Genomic DNA, 23,939 nt, shown 5'->3' on the forward strand with positions numbered 1-23,939 from the left:
GTGCGCTGCTGGGAACCCGACGGAGTGCAGTGGCGCATTTCGATCTTGGCGGGTGGGCTGCTTGGGACCTGAGAAAGTACAGTGTCGAATTTTGTGCAATTCGAACAATCGGGGGGTGAAGAGAGGGAGAGCATGATGTGTGAATGGGCGCAAGGGGAGGCAGGGGAACGGGCACTGCACTAATAGTTACAATTGTATCAATAAGACTGTTTCCAGACTCCTGATAGGAGCTGTCATTGCAGAAATACAAAAGAAAAAAAAAACTTTGTTGTCTCTCCAAGGTGTTTGATATGGGCGAGGAGGAGCATGACATCATTCTCCAAAAAGTCAGAGAATCCAAGGTGAGATGCTGTGTTCTTAACTCATGTTTCTACTTAAATATACGATCCTTCAGATATTAGCACTGTGGCACCATAGTGCAGTGGCAGCTGAGACAGATCGTCAGATCCATGTATGTTGACAGTCAATATTATTTTATATTTACATTTTAATTAGATATCATTATTTTTCATTTTTCATTATATTATTCATTATTTCTCAAAATAAAGACCATCTCTGTACTTAGCCTGATGAAGACCCGTGAGGGTCGACACGTTGCTTTTTTGTAATTAAAAAACTCACCGTGGGAGCTTAAAAAACAGTGTGCGGATTTCCTTTTCTTTTTCAAAATAAAGACCACCCATGAAACCTGTTGCTTTGTGTTGCAGCAATGATGTGGCTGCTTGGCCCCTCCCCCTCCCTGTTGTCTCTGTGTGCGATGTTTCGAAGATAAGCCAGTAGGATAAGAGTTGTTAACACAATGTATAAGGCAGGGACTCAGGGAGAGGCTGACAGTCCCCATTTGTTTGTGGTAATTTGGGTGTCTGGGTAGTGTAGGGGTAAAAGCACTCGTCTACCACCAGCAGCTGTACTTCCAGCTTGGTCAGACGTTGCTACAGACACAATTGGCAATGTCTGTAGATGGGAAGCCTGTGGGGTATGAGTCCTGGTCCCTGCACTAGCGCCTCCTCTGGTTGGCCAGGGCACCTGTTCGTGGGGGAGGGCAACTGGGGAATAGCGTGATCTTCCAACGCGCTACGTCGTGCTGGTGAAACTCCTCGCTGTCAGGTGAAAAGAAGCAGCTGGCGGCTGCACATGTATCGGAGGAAGCATGTGCTAGTCTACAACTCTCCCCAGATTGGCAGAGGGGGTGGAGCAACGGCCGGGACAGCAGAGGGAATTGGCCATGGCGTGCAGTTGGGGAGAAAACAAACAACAAAATCATTATTAGGCTACTGTATATTCAGCATTTTGGAAGTGAACTCTTCAGTCATAGACTAAACTGGCATCACTAAACCGTCTATGAACAAATGGAATTTTCCAGTGCCTCAGTGATATTTCTTCATGCTCGGGGTTTAAAGTGTGTACTTGGTGAAAGGTGAAAGACAGTTGGAGTGCAGCGAGGCCCTTGGAGAGATTCTCTCCGTGTCGTACATTATGGAAGACCTGTAACACATGAAAGCCTCTTAGTATGAGTTCTTGTTTCTTACTTGACTGCAGGGGACCTTTCAAATCTCACTGTAAGAAATACTGGCCTCTTTTGCTAGAATCCTTGCTAGAAGGTTTTGACCACAATGAAAAAAAAAAGTATTGTGCCATTTAAATGTTCTCTCCAATCATTTTGCCTTTGGTTGCACAGTGACCTTTTTCTACCCGGTGACATACGAAGCCTGGATATTAAGTACCTGATGAAGAGAACAGGAATTGATTTCTGGATTGTTATTTTTCCCGGTGGCTCACCTGGTAGAGTGTGTACCACAAAGGCTTAGACCTTCGCGTGGCCGACCCGGGTTCGAATCCGACCCGTGGTCATTTGCCACATGCCATCCCCCCTTTCTCTCCCAACCTTTCCTGTCTGCCTCCTGTCCTGTTAATTAAAGGCAAAAATGCACACACAAAAATAAAAAAAAATAAGAAGAAAAGAGTTGTGTAAAAGAAAATACTCTGTCCTTTACTCAATAGTTAGCCTTGCAATCTCACATCCAGAGTTATCATTGAATAGACGTATTGATTGTTATTGAGTAGATTTTTATGTTTTTTCTTTTTACAGCGAGCCAGTTTCTCCCTGAGAGTTTCTGTTATAAAAGCAAAGAACCTGATGGCCAAGGATGCAAATGGTGAGACACTTATTAACTTACCTCTCCTATTGGAAAACAACACGTTTGCTGCGATTTGAAAGATTCAAAGCAACATATTCCTATTTTTTCTTTAGCATAACACAGAGTTTAAACAGTTTTAATGGCTCTCATTGTATTCTGTATTCATTTCACAACGCAATCAACTCCTTTCATGTCAGATAGATAGCGGGGTATCAGCGTGTCACTGATTACGCCGACCAGCACAAAGGACACAAAGAAATGACAGCCACAGCATCATCGGTGTAATAAAAGTGTGTGCGCGTGCACAGTAACCTTTCTGTCACCCCCCGCGGGCCGCCAGGGTATAGCGACCCCTACTGCATGCTGGGTATCCTGCTGGGCCAGAGCCCCCGTGAGACGGAGGAGAAGAAGGAGAGAAAGTTCAGCTTCAGGAAGCGGAAGGAGAAGCTGGAGAAGCGCTCCAGCACCAAGGAGGTGTTGGCCGCCCAGTGTATCCAGGTCACAGAGGTCAAACCCGAGACACTCAACCCAGTGTGGGATCAGCACTTTGCCTTGTAAGTAAGATTCAAGATTCATTTGAATAGCCATAGTGAGTCATCATTATGACGAGCGAGGAATTTGACTTAGTGCAGTACGCAGCGTGGCGGTCACACCAACAGCAGAGGATGGAGCAAGCAGAAAACAATCTCAAAATAGAAGTGCATACTCCACTCTGCTATGATATGCAAATTTTGTGAGTCGGATCAGAACCCTGACCCACCCACATCCCCCCAGCCACTCCCCCTACCCACCCCCTGAATCCCGACTCTCTCCGACTTTCCTATCCGTAGCTACGGCCGCTTTTCCCTAGCCCTGCCCCCTTTCCTGACAAGAACACTCCCCCTACCCGCCCCTCGAACCCAGACTCTCTATGACCTTCCTATCCCTATAGCTACGGCCCCTTTTCCCTAACCCTGCCCCCTTTCCTGACCACACCCCCTGCCACCACCCAGATACTCCTAGCCACTCCCCCTACCCACCCCTCGAATCCCGACTCTCTATGGCCTTTCTATCCATAGTTACAACCCCTTTTCCCTTGCCCCCTTCCTTGCCCCGCCCCGGATCGGATCCATGCCAAAATGTCATGGCTTCTTCCTTGGCCCATGCTACACCCTCCCACCACGTTTCATGAAAAATTTGAAAGTTTTTCTGCAATCCTGCTAACAAACAAACTGACAGACAAACGGCATAGAAAGGAGTTAATTATAAATAAATTATAAAGTGTAAAGTAGAGCGTCGCTATGTGTGACGTGCTCAGTTCACAGTTTAATTTGTTTCACACTACCGCCCAACGGTGCTATAATTCTGTGACCGTTAGAGGCCATTGGCATCTGTGTGTGCTGTGGAACAGGCACTGAAGGATTGAGCTGTTTATCGTCAGTGTTTACTAATGAAGATTATTATTTATTTTCTGTTTGCTTGTTTTTCACAGTGATATAGATGATGTCCACAATGATCTCTTACATCTTGACATATGGTAAGACTAGTGTACAGCAGCACCTCTATTCGATCAAAACCCTGGGAATGAAAGCAATGTGTCGACTGAAGTATTAGTTATTATTTGGATCCTTTCAACACTTCAGGCTGGACATTATCATATTGTACTGAAGTGGACTATGAAATCTCCTTTGGTTTTGTACAGTTTAACAGAGTGGAAAAATCTTTCATTATGAATTTATGAATTACCCAATAAATTCAGAGTAAACATGCATGCATTTGTTTTGCATGCACTTCATTTTTCACTCTGGTAAAAGCTGACAAAGCTAATGATATTCTTGATAAGCAGCCAAGCCTCTACCTGGTTTTAGATTAGCATTTTCTAGCTCGCACCATTTTTAATTGGCCTGGCTCTTTAGATCTCCTCAGTTATCAATTTGCCAACGTTCTCAACAAAGCTCACATTATGAAGCCATAAAGAGTCCACAGTGGACGATTGTACAACGATAATAAAATGTGTTACAGGACATTAGAGAGTGTGATCAACTCTGATTAATCCACGTCTTCTCAGGGATCACGATGACGATGTCTCTGTCGCCGAGGCCTGCAGAAAACTCAATGAAGTCAGCGGACTTCGAGGAATGGGCAGGTAAACTGCTGCCGATCCCATCCTACATCACTATTAGCTCTTGATGGGGAAGCTAGATGGTGGAACCACTGTCTTTTATTCTTATTATGCCTTTAGAAATGTTATTCATTTTTGAAGATCTGATTCACAAACAATGCAGCTTTATGATTTTGATCACAACATTGCCGTTTCCAAATAGGTGGTGGAGTTGTTAATTTATTCATGCAGTTGGCGTTTTAGCAATAAATATGAGTCAGCCAAGCTGTCTCTGTCATTTTAATACACAATTTCATTTTAATGAAGGTTGCCTGATTATGCAGTAAATTAATGATTCATCACAGATTTATTTATTTATTTGTTTGTTTGTTTGTTTGTTTGGGTTGTTGTTGTTGTTGTTGTTTTGGGGGGGGGGGGGTGTCACACCGACCTGCTTGTTGATTGGATGAGATACAGTAATTGGATAATTTGGTATTTATAATGTCCTTCCACTGAAAAGAAAGACTGACATACAGTCAATCCACTAGCGATAAAGCCTGCAGGCTGTGTGAGTCATAACCAAGGGATAAGAGCTTTTCTCTCAGTCGATAACCAGCTCTAGACTGCAATATTTATTTTTTGTAATAAGTATAAGTCACTCTGACTGTCAGTCAGTTGGTCCCAAAAATGTCTATCTTCTATATTTCTATCTGCTATAAAGACTCTTTGAGCTGCATCACTTGGAGTCTTGCTCAGACGGTAAAGCATACTAGTCTACTGTAGGTTTGCCCAACTTCCCAGGTTGGCCAGTTGTCCTCCAACTCCTTGTGGATCTGGCATTTAGTCCCCGCCTCCCTCCTCTCGCTGTCCATCACTGCGCCTATATAATTTAAAACTTTTGTCCTTGGTTCCCCAATGGTGGAATGACATCACCACTTCTGTCAAAACCTGCTTCTTCTATCATAGGCTGAAAATCATCTTGTTAAGAAGTACTCATGCTGCCCTCTTCTTGTTGAATGACTTTCCCTCTCTACTCACTCTACATCAGTGGTAGCCAACACGGTGCCCGCGGGCACCTGGTCGCCCGCGGGGTGGCGCTGTGGCGCCCGCAGGCCACGTTCAGAAAAATGTAAAAAAAAATATATATATATATACCGGTATATATATATATATATATATATATATATATATATATATATAATCCGAAAAATGTATTTTTTATTTGTTTTTCTCCTCCCTTCCCACAATAACACACAAATGTAGAAAATAATTGGTTTAACAATGCATACGTTTTAAAAACGTTTATTGTCTGTGTATAATTTATTGTCTGTGTATAATTAATTATTGATTAACTATTTTGATCCACCTGGGCTGGGGTCAAAGTTTAGTTTTACGTTACGTCACTACGTCATTCACTCTGCGACAGTGCGACTGCCAGCTGCCAATGATTATATCAGTTGGCTAAGCTAAATGATGGAAAGCAAGAACAATGGCAGAAAAGCGAAAGAAAAAACATTACCAATTTCAAGAGGAGTGGGAGGAAGAGTTCTTCTTCACAACAGTGAAAGAAAAGAGTGTATGTCTCGATTAAATGCATAATACTCATTATTTAAAGGTAAATCGAGCAAATTTCAACAGGTAGCCCCCCACATGACTCTCTACCCTCCGGGTAGCCCTCGACCTCAAAAAGGTTGGTGACCCCTGCTCTACATGATGATTCTATGGTCAGGGGGATATTGCAAAGGCACTTTTAGGCTCTGACTCTTGCACTCGTTGCACTTGTTTGCTTGAAATTTGTGTTCAGAAATTCAGAATTACTCTAATGATGCACTAATTGTAAGTCACTCAGGATAAGAGTCAGCAAATACTTTACATGTCCATCTAACTTTTTTTTTTTTTCTACATTTGCACTTACGGCTTTTAGTAGCTCTTGCAAATACAAAGATACTACTATTTTACCTTTTGCATTGCTTTATCATTAGGTATTTCAAGCAGATCGCTAAATCAGTGCGTGCCAATGGATCTTCGTCATCAGGATCTGAGGAGAATGCTGATGACTTCCTGGGGTGTATCAACATCCCTTTGAATGTGAGTCTTCAAAATGAAATTGTTCTAAGCAAACACTAGTCAAAGGTGGCGAGCTCTAAGGGGAGAAATCAAACACAGAATGTCTGAGATGTTTGGATACGTGATGAAGAATTTCCCTGAAAGCCGGGGCCACGACTCTGGGTTGTTACACTCTCCTTCTTGCAGGAAATCCCTGTGATTGGCTATGACACCTGGTTTAAACTGGAGCCTCGGTCAAGTGCGTCGAAAGTTCAGGGAGAATGCCACCTGATCTTGAAGCTCTTCACTAACCAGGTGTGTATGACAGTATTTCAGATATGTATATATATGTATATGCATTCCTCTTCTGTGTGAGATGTGAAGAATACTACTGATCCTCATTGTTCCCCAGAGAGACACGACCTTGTCTAAGAGAGACTCAAACGTCTCCATCCACAAGAAATTGCTGAGTCAGATTCTGGAATACGAACATGAGCATGTTAAGGTGAGTTTTCCACAGAAATTGATTGTATTCTAATTATCTTGGTAGTCTGTCCTCCATCACAAAGCCAAAAATAGGAGTGACTTTTGACAGTGACTTGAAATACTGTACAGTCTGAAATACAGAACTATTTCAAAAATCAAGTTTTCATCCTTAGCTTGCTGCAAGTCTCTAGTCTCATTACAATATCACGCTCATGTCTCCAGCTCCTTGTAAAATTAGGACTTAAATATCTTTCTGATAGTTCAAAACAGTTTCCAAAGCTGTTTTAGTAAGAATTTTTCTGTTTCCATGGGTTTGACGTTGAAGTCAGCCACCTCCTACACCTCGCCATCTGTCAAATTCTTACTGGGTTCTTTCAAGATTTTACTGATCGAGTTAGTTGTGGAACTCTTAGCTCCCTCAGAGCCAGAGTGCTACCTCAGATTTTGCTAGATGTCCTAGATCTTCTGACTCTACCGCATTCTGCTTTTTCTCCCTAGACTGTGTCACTTAAATTAGACTACTAAATTCAGTATCATCTTTTCAATCAATCCTAACAGTCTTGCTTTTAGGCAGCATGTTTGATCACTTTTTAATGATTTGCTGTTTCATTTGTTATAATTAATTAATTTGACATTGTTTTTGAAGTAGCCTATTCTCTTTTTTTATACAATTTTATTATTAGTCCTTGTTTTTATACCTTTTTGCAAAATACATTTCAAACAGCTTTTGAAGACGTGCTAGACGGAAATGTGACGTTCTTATTCTTATTAAAGTATGGAAGAAATTGAATGGCTCCTAACTGTTCATCTTTTAGTAAGCACGTAACCTTCCATGTTATTCTAGCGAGAGCCTTATAACTGGAATGGGCAGCTTAGTCCCCCTGCATGGACGGTGCTGACTCATCATGCGGTACAAACGGATCTGTCACCTTTGCAACAGGCAATTATGTGAGTATTAGCAGAGAGAAAACGGATCAGATCAACACTTCGATCATCATCAAAGCTTGGTTTTCAGATGAGAGAGGTGCATGTTTGATGTTGTTTTCCGACACAGTCGCTGGCAGTGCTACAGCAGCCACCACCGTACCCAGAGGGTATGCTACTCCCTGCTGCTGCGCCTCCTAAGGACCATCGATGCCGAGTGGGACCCTCCCGCTGTGAGAGGAGACCTGGTAGGTTCATCTCCGCCATCGGACTCCCTATACGGAAAATCCTTTCATCATCTGGAAACAACCGCCTCATTAGCTCCTCACTGACATCCATCAAGGTTTTTGGTTCAACCAAAAATGTCTCACAGCCAATGTTCTTGAAGCTATAACCGCGGGCCCTTCCTGTGTCCAGGAGAGGGAGCTGTCAGACAGCTTCAGGCTGTACACAGAGCACTGCCTGTGCCTGATGAAGAACATGCGGCAGGTGTTCCCCTGCACCAACGCTGCTGCCATTACACGCCTCGAGCTAGTGCTAAGGTAACTCACACCATCACATCACATGCTTGACCTTTCACCCCAACAGAACCACAGAGAGACTACAACCAGTCAGTCGCCATCACATCACAGAACCACAGAGAGACTACAACCAGTCAGTCGCCATCACATCACAGAACCACAGAGAGACTACAACCAGTCAGTCGCCATCACATCACAGAACCACAGAGAGACTACAACCAGTCAGTCACCATCACATCACAGAACCACAGAGAGACTACAACCAGTCAGTCACCATCACATCACAGAACCACAGAGAGACTACAACCAGTCAGTCACCATCACATCACAGAACCACAGAGAGACTACAACCAGTCAGTCGCCATCACATCACGTCCAGTCAGTCGCACTCTGTAGGAGGTAACTCACACCATCACATCACAGAACCACAGAGAGACTACAACCATTCAGTCGCACTCTGTAGGGGGCAGTGTTGGGCCTGTTACTCAAAAAAGAAATGTATTACTCATTGCTCATTACTCATGTCAAAAGTAATATTATTCCACATTGGCCATCCATTTTGATTGGATGAAAGGCTTGTACCGTATAACTCAAATTATATCAATGTCTTGTTTACCTTGGAAAATAATGGAGCAAGCAAGGATGTTTATTTCTCACCAACAGGGAACTCATTTTATGTTGGCGGAAGGCCAACATAAAATGATTAAATAAAAACCCAAAGCTTGTATCTTTATTTCATGTTTGATACCATTGTATTCTAAATGTCATAAATGTTGTATAAAGGCCATAACATAAGATTATGCTGAAAGCACACTCTCTCTCCAATGTAGTCACCTGGAGGAAGCAGTCATTTGTATGATATTACGTTTCGATTCCACCACTAAAATTGGCAACTGCATCCTGTCATAGCTTAAAAAAATCACACCGAGGTGTTGGAGTAAGTGGTGCAGGTTTGCAGGTTGGACCCTTCTCTCCCGCCACCCATTTCGCTTCGGCGATGCATTTTTCACTTTAACTTGCCCAGTCGGACAGCTGCCATGAGGCATTCCACTTGGCCGCCCACATCACTTGGAGTCGCTGTGTCCTGCCCCGCTGGTCGCTTGACCTGCAGCTTGTTTGACATTTTGAATGTAGCCCCTCCTGTCGTTGCTCTCATCCATTGCCAGGTATCCCAGCATGCTTTGGAAGGTGATGACAGATGCATCCAATATACACAATGAATGGGCAACAGCGACTCCAAGCGATTATCGTCACTGCGGTGTGCATGCCCTGATGACTGCGCTCTGTTTTTTCCCCCCATGCCAATGTGGAGCGTGGAGCCAGGCACTCGGGGGAGGGGCTTAGGCTACAGATATCTCAGAGACAGAAGTATAGTAGCGGCTGCACCGTGTAAAAATTGCAATAACTCAATTGCCACTCCTGTGAATGCTCAGGGTAACCGAATACAGTTGATAAAACCAAAGCAGTGGTAATACTTCTAGCCAGATAAATGCTACTGTTAATTGAGAGGGTGATGATTGATTATGAGAAGAAGAATTCTCGGGGTGAGCATAGTTTTGGTGATACATCTGTACTCTGATATTTCGAGGGGCTGCTAACAAAGGTCATGACTTGAGTTTTGTAATTAGTACTGACAATGGAATCGGGATTTGTTACACTAGTAGGGAAAGTAAACAATTACTGTTAGCACCGTTGCTGAATAACTACCAACCAACATGGGTAGGAATTCAAGACAAGAAAATGGACCGCGATAGGGAGGCAGATCCACCTCAATGTTATCCATTTTGCCAGTAGAAGTCAATGTTTTGTATGAACACTCACTCGCTCAACAGTCATAATTATGCAGTACACAGGAGCGGTAAGATTGTAGCTACTACTAAGGTGAATTGTAAGAACATAATGTTACTTTATGTTGTGAAATGAGCATATAGGCGAGCTTAAAGTATAGGCTTTCAGAAATAATCATTTAAATTGGCTTTGGTCTCTGTGTGTGCTAGGGGGATTGGCTACATGCAAAACATGCGGGCATTTAAGACAGTGTGTCCCCTTCGAAATGAACTGCATTTGGACATCACCACTGCTATCAAGGTAATAATAACATAACAAGATGAAGTGTAATTTCTGACATCAACACACAAAATGTAATTTCACTTAATTGAACCATTTGTTTGACCTTTGATCATGTAATCGCTTCAACAGAAAGGAACAGCAGAATGGTATGAGAGTGTGATTGCACAATATAAACCAGAGGAAGGGGTAAGTTTATAGTGAGAGAAATTATTCCAAATGATAGAAATGGCAGTTTCCTTTTCATCTTTCTCTCGCTGACCTTGGGCAGAGAACTTTGATTTGAGATGTTGTTGCGTGTGTTGATGATAAAGGCTCTGGAGGAGCAGCTGAAGAAGCTGGTCCAGGTGGTGGATGCTGTGTGTGCAGACATACAAAGAGCCAAGAACATCTACAACAACCTCTTCTTCAGGTGATCATCAAATGTTTTCTGTAGCACCAGTCACTGATTTGAATTATAGACTTTATTAATGGACTGATCCCATTTCAACATTTTGTGCATTTGTACCCTCACAGCACGGTGAAGTTAGATTTCTTCAGCATCTCATACAGGCAGTTGGAGAAACTGGTATGTCATTAAGGATTAAAAATGTTGAGGGGGAAATTAAATTAAATTTTTACGTCCATGTGAAATGTGCTGATAATTTGAACTGTGTCAAATCTTTTCATCCTCCAGGTAGCTGATGACATAAATGTAGCCATGGAGCGGGTGTGTGGGACTCTGGAGCAGGAGAGCTCCAGACTCACTCAAACCATGGGAGAGACGATCTTTGAGCTCTTCATGTCCTTGAAAATCCTCAAAGGCTTTCGAGAGTTTCTTCCTCTCAAGTTAGTTAACAATTTGACTCTTTAATGACTATTCATATTTCTTTTTTATTTTATATATTATATTATTATATATACATATTTTTTTTATTTTGCTATCCATATTCATATTATCATTAATATGCCAATGAGAGAGGCTTTGATTGTTTGGTATTCCCTTTAATATATGAAACAATAATAAGAATGCTTTTAAAGCACCTTTTATGTCTGTACAGTCATGCACAAAAGTAGAAACATTAACAAATGAGATAAACAAAACAAAGCAGCAGTAAAGCAGTGATCAAAGCATAACTGTAACTCTCCCTCCTTAATGTCCTTTGTTCTTGTTGTTTATACCGCCCACCTTCCTCTAACAATTGATTCTATTAAACTCTGAAAACCATTCTCAAAGAATGCGGTTCTAGGAAATAAGTCATATTGATGGTTGATTTAAATAACAATTGCGAAGATAGGACAAACAGGAAGGCCCTCAAACAGATCACAGATAACTTTGATTTAACTCAATTGATTAAATGGCCAACTAGAATAACCATCTCTTCCTAAACACAGATTGACTTGATCTTTAGTAATAGACCTGAAAGACTAGTAAAGACATTCAACGTTCAGGATCGAAAATTTTGAAGGTGCCATTCAACAAACTAGTTGGAATGATTTATTGCCGGGGTTAACAAACTCAAAGTTTTGTACCTGAAGTCAAACACCGACCACCACTGCCTCATTTTAAAGGTCCCATTCCGTGCAAAAGCTGTTTTTACTTGTAAATGCATATATACTGCTGTCAGCCCTCCCTGTAATGAGTGGTCACACGCTCAGAACTGCCACAGTTGGATTTGTCCCTATCCAGCGTCCCTCTGCAGTCTCCTCCAAGCCACACCCCCAAACGCTTCGTTTGCCCAGAGGGGAATCTGGGGGAATCGGGACGTCACTAGCTTCCTCCTGCATACTGCGCGGGTCTCTCTCACACAAGCTACCTGCACCATTTATAGTCTATAGCCACAAAATTAACACTTCTAGCTGGAGCGACGCCAACTGTACGTGATCCAGCAACTGCAGAGGTGCATTCGGTAAGTCTAGGCATTTTGAGATGTCCTCTTTAGCGTAGTACCGTTTAGTTAACGATAACTCGCAACCTAGCGTGCTGGTCCACAGACGCTAATCTGATTGGCCGCTGGGAGCCTGGGGCGGGCTCTCCCTCAGCGGCCAATGGGAACTGTTAGTTCTGAATATATTATAGAAACAGGCCGTTCTTGGGAAGCCACCAGATGAGGAAGTGAGAACTCCGTCACAACAAACGGGTTTGCTATATTTTCGACAGATTAATCCAGAATCATGTTTTATGGACCAGAGACACACGTTTTTAAGAGGTTACAGCTGCACGAATTGGGACCTTTAAGAAAGTATAACCTTTTGAGTTGGGATAATTTAATTAAGTACTGTATGCACATATTTGCCTTGCTTTTAACATCTTTGATAAAACTGTCCCCCCTCCACTTCAAACATTCATCACACAGAGGTCAAATACTAGCCGCGCAACCAGAGGCTCAACCATTAGAAAAAGTGCTTTTAGCCACTCTGCAGCTGAAGTTGGGGTTAGGCTTTTTGGTCAAGCCTGACACCTAATGGTGAAAAATAGGGTACTGAACTGACCTTCTCTTATTGGCTGGTCTCTTTCCCCTGTGATGTCAGCCTCTGTTTATAGTGTACAAGAGGTGGTGGGATCACAGAGCAAAGAGACCAGCCAATAAGAGAAGGCCAGTTCAGTACCCTATTTTTCGCCATTAGGTGTCAGGCTTCACCAAACATTTGGGCTTGGGTGTAGTTACACTTTAATAACCAGCCATGTATACATTAGTACTGCAACCACTGCTTCTGCTGGCATCTTGCCAACTGTCTTGCCATGCCTGCTTGTCTTGCCTCTAGTATGTGTCTTGTTCAGTGCATGCTGTGTGCTCTAGTGTCTTATATGTGCTTTTACTGTCGCTGTTTGTTCTAGTATATAGTTTATACTAGTATAGCCGATTGATTTTTTTTGAGAAGATTTATTTCAAACAGTTAAAACAATACATATCCTAAAACAATGTTAAAAAATGTTTTATGTTATGTTATGTTATGTTATGTTTTGTCTATTCTGCTCTGCTGTCGTATACGCTATGCTTATATGTATTATAGTATGTGTTATAACACATGCTTTTTAATACTATCGTATTTAAAATTTTGGCTTCCCTTCTGGTGAATGGACAGCAAATGAAAACTATCCTTTCAGGCTAACTCTGTCTCATTTACAGTTTGACTCATTGGTGTGCATTGTCCCTGAAAAATGAACGAACACAAAAAATAATAATCTCAGACACTAAGTTTAAAAATAAATGTTTTTTAGATGAGCCTTGGTTGAAGTAATGGAGGTGGTGGCATGGTCCTTGGAGCTTAGTGGGGAGGGGGGGGCTGAGAGGTGAAGAGTGTGGGAGGAGAGAAGTGTGCAAGAGGAGGTAGCGATGGAGGAGGTCAATGGGATGGAGAGGGTCAAGACCATGGGGGGATGGATGGAGGGCAGGAAGGTCTTCTATTTGATGTGATATTGGACTGGGACTGGGATATTGAACTGGGAGTGAAGTGTTGGAGGGTGGGGGTGATGTGTTCCCAGGGTCTGGTTCTGGTGAGCACTCTTTGGACATAAGTAGCAGTATAGTCCAGACTGCATGTAATAAAGGCATATGATGGATATGGATCAAATCTGAAGATGTTTTTGAGGTGGGTGAAAGCTGTTTTGGTTGTTTGGAGAGGGTCAAATCGATAATTACTAGATTATTTACCTGAGCAGTGGGCGACGTGATATAGCCCAGGATGGATAGTGGGATGTGGGAAACTGAGGATATCCTCAATTTTCTCACTGAGGTCATTCTCAGTCATCCAGGTATTGATGTCCATGAGACAATCAATGAGAGCAGGGGGTAGGTAGAGTGTGGGTGTAGATCTGTGTGTTGTCAGCATAGCAGTGGAAATGTAAGTAGCCATGTTGACGGATCATATTATGATAAGGAGTAGTGGGCCCAGAACCGAAACCTGACACCTTGGGCCAGGGGGGGTGGGGCCAAGCTGAATGACTTGAGCCTGGTGAGATCCAATGCGGTGTTGTAGAATGCTATGACAGATTGTGTCAAATGCAGCAGTGAGGACAATGCCTCTTGACAGGTGCAGTTTCTGTGCTATGCTTAGGATGGACCCCTGAGTAATATATCTCAAACAGTTAATTTGAAACCATGTGGTCTTTGCTTCTGGCTGGCTACACTACACTACAGCACCTTGCCAAGGAAAGGGAGGTTTGGAATAGGCCTATAATTTGTGTAATTCTCTGGGTCAAGTCCAAGCTTTTGCTAGTGATGGTACTGTAGCTGTTTTCAAATTGGGGGAATATTGCCAGGGAGGAGGGATGGATATTAGTGAGGAGAACATTTAGAGAGTGCCTGCATGCCTTCACCAGGGTAGTGGCTATAGGGTCAAGGAGACAAGCAGAGGCTCTGGCTCCACAAAGGAACTCAGTGACATTCTCTTCCTCAACAAGAGAGAAAGCAGAGAATGACCTAGCAGTCAGAATAGGGTAATTGGCATGGAGAGAACTCTCTTGCTGCTGCAGATGGAGGTAAATGGATTCAAATTTTTTTCTCAAAAAAAAAGAAGTCAAGGAAATCATTACAGAGGCTATGGGAGGGCGTGAGAGGAGATCATCAGTTGGTTGAAGGTAGCTGGTTGGTTATTGAGGCTGGACAACACAGCTCTAATGTTGCCCAGGCCATTAGTGATTATGTTGGCGTAATGGGTTGTTTTTGCCTCATTGAGAGTGTCCTTATAGCTCACAGCATTCTCCCTATAGGCTAGAGCAGAGGTACCCACATTATTTCCTATGAAGGGCCAAAATTAATCTGGATGGATGGCCGTGGGCCAAAACTAAATGTTGATGTTATGCGAAATTAGATGACATTATATTTTTTATATAGACAATTTACATTCTAAATCTAAAATAGGTCTTCTAGTCTCATGTGGTAAAAGTATCATCAAGCTAGCTTTAAAAATGAGCCCGCCACAGCCTCTGAAAGACAGTAATATTGGCCGTGATTTTTTTCCTTTGAAAACCATGGAGGGCCAAAGCAAACTGAGCGTGGGCCAAGTTTGGCCCGCGGCCCCCAAATTGGTCAGCCGTGGACTAGACTAGAGCATGAACTGATAGACCAGTTTTGTTACTGAGTCACTCCAAACATGGATTCATGGATCAAAAGCTCAGGTGTGAACCAAGGAGCAGGATGAGACAAACCTCTAGTGCGCATCTTAACAGGAACAAAAAGAAATTATTTAGTCCAGCAGTGAGGATATTTTTTATAGTTTGAAACTGCGTCTGTTGATGTCAGCGATAAGATCCAAACTTTTACATAATTTGTGAATTTGTTACAATGTGTTTTCCTTTCTGACAGGGATGCTAAGATGTTGGCCCTGACTGGCTTTCATAACTCGTTTAAGTCGTCTATCCATAAGTGGCTGCAGATTGTCCATGACAGGTCATGTGACAGGATCCAGAGAGCAGTGGACATGGACAAGGTAGGAGAGGCTTAAACTGCTCTTCTGAGAATGCCGAATGGAAATAAGAATCCAGGGAAACACTTAGAATCATATCAATTATATACAGTTCTTTTTTGTTAAAACTGAGCTAGAGTATGTAGGTTTATTGCTGTAGAGTGTAGACGATTTCATCAGGGCTTTGTAACGAAGAATTACGTTGTTTGTGTGTGTGTGTGTGTGTGTGTGTGTGTGCGCGCTCGTGTGTGCATCTGTGTGTTATCTGAACAGCTGGAGCCTGTGCAGCAGGCCAAACACAGCTCCTCAGCAGTGGAGGTGACAGCATGCTTCAGTCAGGTACGCACGCTCTGGCTGCAGCTCGCCTGGCCAGACTCTGCAGGGGCCTTCATCTTCGTCACCCGCTTGACAGACGTGAGTGCCACTTCCAACGCCTGCACGCATGCTACACACACACGCGCACACACACACACACACACACACACACACACACGTGAACACAACACCATGCACACGCACACACACACACGTGAACACAACACCATGCACACGCACACGTGAACACAACACCATGCACACGCACACACACACATACACACACACACACGTGAACACAACACCATGCATACACGCACAGAAAAGGCTAAAAGAGAGCTGAAGTCATAAAGGAAAATGAGATGAGATTGTGATGTTATGTGCCGTAGAATTTCTGCAGCGAGGCTGTGTGTTACTCGGAGATGATAACACGGATGATTGAGAGGAACCAGCTGGGACGTGACCACAGGAGCTTCACAGTGCAGGTAAGGTAACGCCTGTGGCATGGTGGGGGGGGGGACGTGGGAAGTAAATGTCAACAAGTGTTCTCTCCCTGGCAACACGAACACCTCAGAAGACCTCAGTGGGAGATCAGCCCACTAATATGTTTGCACGAGTCAATGCAATTGGCGCTGCTTTTCATCATCAGTCATTTACACACACCCCCACCCCTCCACCTTTCTGTAGCCCTGCTTCTTTTCCTCCTTTGTTTCTTCACCCTTGTTTCTCCGCCTCCTCCCTCTATTTCTCCTCCTCTGCTCGTCCTCGCTTCTCCGCTAGCTGTGCATCGGCCTGAACAACATGGAGCACGTGCGTGCTTTCCTCGGCCACCTGCCTCGCGACCTGGACTGGCCAGGTGTGGAGCGGGCCATGGAGGAGTCGTGCGGGGCAGAGGGGAAGGAGCAGGTGTATAAGGCTCTTAATGGCCAGCTGTACAACATGGACCTGGACCTGCAACGAGAAGCCAAGCGCCTCATCGCCCTGCTCACTGAGAAGGTGCCACACACACAACCTGCACTTCAGTTCATCACTTGAAGCATGACATTTTCACTGATGACTGGTGGAATAAAAAGTGTTACTGCAACTGCACTGTGTAGGCCTTACAGTATATACTGGATATACTGGATTCAAGAATACTCTGGATCCGAGCTCCAGTTTTCCCACTTCTCTGCATATTTGACATTTATTGTAGAATAGTCTCTCTCTCTCCTTTCTCCCCCAGGTAATTAAAGATCTGAAAAAGAGGGTCGCACTCAGAAATGTCTCATTCATTAGATTTAATGGAGACACAGGCCCCTATCGTTGCATCGGCGCAGTTTCTAGGCCGAGCGGCAGGCGCAGATCAAAGCAGTGGGCGTGGAAAGGCGCACTTGATATCGTCGTGCTGGCGCTAGATGCAGCCCAAAGCATTACAACCACGCCTTTTAGGCGTAAAATTATGCACCGTCATGCTCATTGGATAAGTGCAATAAACGAATCGCACGCTTGCCTTTTTAGCTCCAATTCCAGTGATCCCGCAAAACCAGACGAAAGCCAAACGCTCTGCCCCCCCCCCCCCCTCCCTTCATCCAGCCTGTCTGTCTGCATTATAGGCTATTATTCCATATTATTATGCTTCTCAAACCAATCTAACTGCAGTTTCAATACTGCAAGCATGTAAATACGCTACACTATAGCAAGATCAAAGTGAAAATAATGTTCTATGCATCAGCTAGAAAAATATAGCCTATTAGATTGGTGAAAGTTTGTCCAGAAAGATATCATTTTCTCTCGCCTGCTGCAGGAAGGATGATGCACATAAATATACCCTACATTATGTCAAGTCATTGCATAAATGTGTTTTTATTGTAAAACTAAATGTGAAATAGGGCCAAGTTATTGGACGGACATCACAGTATAGCAGATGCCATTAGTAGCGCGTTCCGAAGCGCGTTCCGCTGTTACTTCTCTAAATCACGTTAACTCGACAAGGGGTATATATATGCCCAGGAGGACATATATGTTTCACATAGGGTGGTGTTTTCATTTCGAGGTTTTATTTGGTCCAATATTGAAATGTTGACAATGGCAGGCTGTGTTACCATTACACATTAATTTAGAACTACCTTTTATATCTATTTTGGCTCATTTGGTGGCTATTTAGTAGCGAAATGAAGAAACACAATGCATGCTGGGAACTCAGAGAGAGAGAGAGAGAAGGGTGACAGAGAAGAAGCAGTGAAGGCAAAGAATAGGCCTGCTTTTGAAAAGCGCAAAGCGCTAAATGTAGGCCAGCTCCCAAGATATGACTAGGCTGGTATTTAGCGCCGACACGCCCACTTTGGGACTGCGCCACGCCCATTCGGCCTAAAGCGCATTTGGCAGCCTAAAGCCTATTGCTATCTTGCCGAAACAGGCGCAAGGCACGTTTTTTTGCGGTTAAGGCCCGTAATAGCGCCGATGGCCTGTGGGAGAATAGAGCCCACAGAGCGTTTTCGACCATCCGGCCTTCATCAGTGTGCGAAAATGTTCTATGTCTCCATTAAATCTAATGAATGAGACATTTCTGAGTGCGACCCTCTCTTTCAACAAATGATTATTTGCATCTAGGACAATGCACCAAGCGGTCAGAGCACACTTGGCATCCCTGCAATCACAATCAACTTGATATCTCACATGAATGAGAAATAGAGCAGGAAAGCAGTCCTTCATAAATGCTTGGCAGTAATGCAGGTCTCTTATGACCTCGCGATGGGCGGCTGGATTCGCAAGATCACGATAACTGGAGAATCCATTTTGCCAGGCTTATGTTATGCTTAAGTTATGTGTTTGTGGCCGAACCACAGGGGTTCGGAACAATCAGCCAGCGCCCTATGAGGAACTACTGGACCAGTGATGTAATTTGCGCATGAACGACATCACTGGTCCACAACTTAACTCAATTAAATGCTCAATAACTCTCAAACTAAATGAATGACTGCAAAACTGTTTACAGTTTTCAGATATGTGTGAGATCATGTGCGAATTAATCATCATTGTTTTTCAGTGGAGTTCTCCTTTAATGCCTATGTATGAATTTAATTTCAAAGCAAAAATATAACATTCTTTTGTTTTAACACTTTGTTGGTCACTGCATGATTCTGTTTGTGTCATCTCACAGGTTTGATGTCTTTACTATCATTCTAAAATGTGGAAAATAGCAAAAATGAAGAAACATTTGACTGGTAGTGTGTGTGTGGGCACGTGTATCCTCAACATGTACCATATGTGTGAGAGAGTGTCTCTGTGCAGATGCAGCCTGAGCTGAGGAGGTACATACAGCACATCAGCCTGTCCCCAGACTCCATCAACAATGACGACGTAAGGCCCGTAACCTTCATACTTGTATCAGTGGTGCTTGTCACTACTCTCCTGCTGTTAAGGAGAATTTCGGTATTTTTCTATTTTCTTGTTTTTTAAGTATAACTAAGTAATGTGAGTAGACATTTTTGTGAGGACACAGGCTCAGATTATTATTGTAAAAGAGAGAGAGAGAAAATGAATGCTTGTACAGTATTGACCTTGCAGCAGCGTGTTCACCCTCTCTCTACCTGCTGTTCATCACATTGGTAGAAAAAAAGTAAAAAAAAAAGAATCCTAAACTAAACTCGTACCACTGTTCCTTCAGGATTTGTAGTTGTCATAGACTGTGCTCCATAGTTGATTGCTCTATTGCCGACAAAAAGTGTGTTATTGTAAGTCGCTTTGGATAAAAGCGTCTGCCAAATGACGAAATGTAAATGTAAATGTAAATGGTAGAGATAGAAGCTCCTGTTACCCTCAGTTTGTATCCATAACGTTAGTCCAGCTCAAATAAATCCGGGCAGCCATCGAATTCAAATGCCTCATCCATATTCTCGAAATCAGATCAATCAGACAAAACTTACAAAATCATTCAGTTATGCCATCTGGTACTCCAAAACAAGAAACATGGCAGCTCCCAGCTTGCCACACCACAACTGACTTCCGGCAAACAACGCAACTCTCGTGAGACAAGCAGAAGGTAAATTATATGTCACTATAATAATGTCATGATGGAATAATCGAAAAAGGCTTGTTTAGTGCAGTAGTAGCATGTGGGCAAAACAGCTGCTAACTGAAGCGACCTTGGTCAATACAGCACCAATTTGAAACATTTCTGCTCACATTACTTATACATTAAAAAAATTAAAATAGGGTCCAGGTTGAAAAATACCTAAATCCTCCTTTAATGCATTACCTGTCATTGTTCCAGGCTGTCTCCCCTCTTATGAAATACTTACCGTACATTGTTCCAGGCTGTCTCCCCTCTTATGAAATACTTACATTGTTCCAGGCTGTCTCCCCTCTTATGAAATACTTACATTGTTCCAGGCTGTCTCCCCTCTTATGAAATACTTACACGACACTATGGCCATCCTCACCGAAACCCTCGTGAAGGAGAATCTGGCAAGGTAATTCCTCTCACCTCCTCTCTCCTTACTACAAATATGAGTGCTAGCCTTTTTTTGCACTAAAATGGATAATTATCTATCTAGCTATCGTCAGCTGTGAAAACATACGTGAGGCTGGAGGAGGTACATCAGTGGGTTAATTGTAATTACTAATCACTTAGCCATGATAAATACATATGTGTGGGTGTGCCATTGTGTCTGTTGCCCCCTAGAGTTCTGCAAAGCATGTGGGAACTGCTCCTGCAGATGATCCTGGACGCTGTGGCGGAAAACAGAGGCGTCCAGGTGGAGTTCTACAACCGCTTTCAGTACACAGTGGAGGTCAGAACTTACCTTCTTCATCCTGCACCTCATTTCATTTCACAATAGCCTTTGTCCAGCAGCTCGGCTCAGTTTGCCTGAGCCCAAGGCTATACGCTAAAGGTAGGCATGTGTCAAAGCTGTGCACATTACTACCATTACCATCATCATTACTAAGTACTGGATGCATGCTGTCGTGCAATCATTAGCATATATTAGCTATTTATGAAGTCAGTAGGTTGTCCATGAATGACAATGTGAAAGTTTCTGTCTTCTAATGGCAGCTTAACTAGCTGGCAAGGGACGTGGCAGAGTTGCATTAAAAATGTAATATAAAAAGGAAAAAGGCCAGCACTATCAATGTCCTTTTCATCTTTTAATATATCTGGGTCAGATAGCAGCAATACACAACGGACAGCTGTAATCCTTCAGCGTGTGTGTTTTTGTTTTATTATCTTATCTTTGGCCGTGCTCATACTTGCTGAGTTTGGCATGCAAAATATCATGCCATATATGAGTGGGCTGAGCGTGTAGTTTGGCAGACAGAAATCCTGTTTGTGTGAACGTCACATGTCTCTCTACTATGCTGAGACGTATGTTCCATGAAGACGATAGGGACCACTGTGATACTGTTAGCTTCAAGCCCCCCAGTCAGAAATTGTTTTTCTCACTCAAATCTGGTTCCCTATGATTAGACTCTGTTGCAGTTCTTCCATGCCAAAGGAGATGGTTTGGCCCTGGAGGACATGAAGAATGGAGACTACAAGGTTAGAACTCTCAGTCTGTCAACCAGGCCTTATGATAGTTGAGTTTTTGTAAGTTCTCCTATCCTCCATGTCACTCATCATTCTCCCTTCCTGACCCTCCCCACTGTAGCTCCTGGAGGAGGAGCTCAAGCTGAATAAGTGCTCCTCCTTTGAGCTGATTGAACAGTACTTTCTGGAGAAGATTTCCCAGCAGGTGCGACTGGACTGACCTGTCTCAGAGTAGTATTGATTGGAAAACACATTACTACTGGCTTTTCTGTCACCTCTGATTGATTATGTCACTTTATGAATTCTCCTCAACACTTACTATAACATCAGTGTAGACACGGTATATGTTTATGACAGGCTGATATACACTGACCGATCTTGTTTGGTGGAAGAAAGAAATCACTTTGCACTAGTTACACTTTCACATTGTATTTTATTTCACCGTTCCTACTCTTCTTGCTGCTGCTGACAGACAATGACAAATAATTCCATTTTCCAGAGAACGCTGAAACACACCCGTTTCGGTCGGATTAGTGTGAAGTGCTACTACGACGCGCCAGAGCAGAGGCTGACAGTGGAGATTCTGCACGCGGCAGACATCATGGCGCTGGATGCCAATGGTAAACTGCCTAACAGTCAGAATCAAGTGCAGAGGTAAACTGCCTAACAGTCAGAATGAAGTGCAGAGGTAAACTGCCTAACAGTCAGAATGAAGGGCAGAGGTAAACTCCCTAACAGTCAGAATGAAGGGCAGAGGTCCTTGTTTTGCAGCTGTCCAGCTGAGGTCTCACTCTGTCCCCTCTCTCTCTCTCTCTCTGGTCTCACCCAGGTTTGAGTGACCCGTTTGTCATAGTGGAGCTCTGTCCTCACCACCTCTTTCCCATGGCCAAGAGTCAGCGCACCCAAGTCAAACTTAAGACACTGCACCCAGTATTTGATGAACTATTTTACTTGTGAGTGCAAATTTGAAATAATAATTATTAATAAACCTTAAAAACAGTACTGTATACTTCTGTCACTTGAAAAACAAATTTATATCAATCACGAGACATTTCTGTTTGTTAAAAACACATTTTAATGTTAGACTGTAGAACATTGTGTAAATATGACTTTTAGCATTTTGGTGTTACTCTGCCTCTACAAGTCAGCATTTATGATGGGGACATGGTAATAGAAATGAGAGTCAGTGTCATAAAGGTTATTGTTTTTTTTACCGTGCTATACGGGTTATTGTCCCTTTACATGTGAATAATAATTCCCTTCCTTCCCCTTCTTGTTACTGTCTGCATTGCCTGTGCCTTGCAGCCACGTCAGTCCTGAACAGTACCGCCACAGGTTTGCCTGTTTGACCTTCACTGTGATGGACTATGACTGGCTCTCCACCAACGACTTTGCCGGCGAAGCAGTCGCTCCTCTCAGCGACTTCTGCTGGCCGGGGAGACCAAACGCTTCAGCGGCCGGGAAGAGCGTTGCACCGGTCATCCTCCACCTGTCTCGCAGCAAACCCAGCGGTACGCGGCATCAAACCACATTTTTACACTAACACAGTATTGGCCTCTAGGGGGACCAGAGGTTATAAGTCTGGCAAGGGTTTCCAATTACTTGTGTAATACAACATGGAAAGCCATTCAATCCAGAAATGATTGTCAGGTGTAGCAGCCACTCTCATCTGTTTGCTCTTCCCTCCAGAGAAGCCAATCATGAGGATGCTGGATGCCCGCGTCGGAGACAAGGAGGCTCAGGAGTTTGTCCGCAGGCTGAAGGAGATTGAGAAGTCAATGGAAGAGGAGTAAAAGGTGTCAGTGCTGCCTGCTGTATCGTGTGTTCTGACCACGTCTTGCGACATGTGCTTTTGTACTTGTTGTACTATGTTTACATATTTGAAGTTTTTTCCAATCCCGTTGTTTGTGCGGTAATTATGCCAAAATGAAAGAGAAAAAAAAACAAAAACCGTGAGACTTATTACTGTAACATTCCTGTCACTGTGCAACCTGTCTCAGTTTAACTATATATTTGAGAATCTTAATAGTTCATTATAAATGTTACTACTATATATTTTTTGTAAAGAGGTTATTGTTATCTTTGTTGTATGATCTTTGATATGATAGATTTAACGTTTAATAACTATTTTGTGGAAGCAGCTTACATATCAAATGGTATTCAGTCGAAGTCTAAATCTATACCTCAATTATGCCCCATTAGTTGCCTGGGAAAATTAATGAGAGTTCAGACCATTCACATTCTAAACACACATTGTGGAGATAATTTACATAAAAGTCCATTTAGGACCTGAATGCATGAAACCACTTTAATTTTCCTGATTATACGGTGGCTTACCAACAAAATCAAATGGTTATGAATAAAACATCCATTTCAAGGCGAGAAATAAGACACATGATACAGTAGCTTTGGAGAACTACATCTTGTGAGATTTTGTGTTGAAGACCTATCCGGTCATGCCCATAAGG

General features: G+C 43.1%; 1 protein-coding gene across 1 annotated transcript in view; it reads left to right on the plus strand.

Annotated features, from left to right (window-relative positions):
• baiap3 (BAI1 associated protein 3) overlaps positions 1-23,264 on the plus strand; it is a gene marked incomplete at both ends in the record, with an annotated part of 35,121 nt that extends 11,857 nt beyond the window's left edge. Inside the window, 29 exons of the mRNA XM_083649093.1 lie at positions 282-341; positions 2,090-2,156; positions 2,479-2,692; positions 3,610-3,654; positions 4,186-4,263; positions 6,201-6,306; positions 6,472-6,579; positions 6,677-6,769; positions 7,595-7,698; positions 7,805-7,922; positions 8,092-8,216; positions 10,193-10,283; positions 10,395-10,451; positions 10,577-10,674; positions 10,779-10,830; positions 10,939-11,090; positions 15,551-15,674; positions 15,924-16,064; positions 16,355-16,450; positions 16,746-16,961; positions 19,236-19,304; positions 20,337-20,416; positions 20,629-20,737; positions 21,412-21,483; positions 21,593-21,676; positions 21,971-22,091; positions 22,301-22,424; positions 22,777-22,982; positions 23,161-23,264. Of these exons, the coding sequence (XP_083505219.1) occupies positions 282-341; positions 2,090-2,156; positions 2,479-2,692; positions 3,610-3,654; positions 4,186-4,263; positions 6,201-6,306; positions 6,472-6,579; positions 6,677-6,769; positions 7,595-7,698; positions 7,805-7,922; positions 8,092-8,216; positions 10,193-10,283; positions 10,395-10,451; positions 10,577-10,674; positions 10,779-10,830; positions 10,939-11,090; positions 15,551-15,674; positions 15,924-16,064; positions 16,355-16,450; positions 16,746-16,961; positions 19,236-19,304; positions 20,337-20,416; positions 20,629-20,737; positions 21,412-21,483; positions 21,593-21,676; positions 21,971-22,091; positions 22,301-22,424; positions 22,777-22,982; positions 23,161-23,264 (3,114 nt within the window). The remainder of the gene's footprint in view (positions 1-281; positions 342-2,089; positions 2,157-2,478; positions 2,693-3,609; positions 3,655-4,185; positions 4,264-6,200; positions 6,307-6,471; positions 6,580-6,676; positions 6,770-7,594; positions 7,699-7,804; positions 7,923-8,091; positions 8,217-10,192; positions 10,284-10,394; positions 10,452-10,576; positions 10,675-10,778; positions 10,831-10,938; positions 11,091-15,550; positions 15,675-15,923; positions 16,065-16,354; positions 16,451-16,745; positions 16,962-19,235; positions 19,305-20,336; positions 20,417-20,628; positions 20,738-21,411; positions 21,484-21,592; positions 21,677-21,970; positions 22,092-22,300; positions 22,425-22,776; positions 22,983-23,160) is intronic.
• Between the last annotated feature and the right edge of the window lie 675 nt (positions 23,265-23,939).

The sequence above is a fragment of the Poromitra crassiceps genome (assembly GCF_964638095.1).
Source record: "Poromitra crassiceps genome assembly, chromosome: 13".
NCBI classification, from domain to species: domain Eukaryota; kingdom Metazoa; phylum Chordata; class Actinopteri; order Beryciformes; family Melamphaidae; genus Poromitra; species Poromitra crassiceps.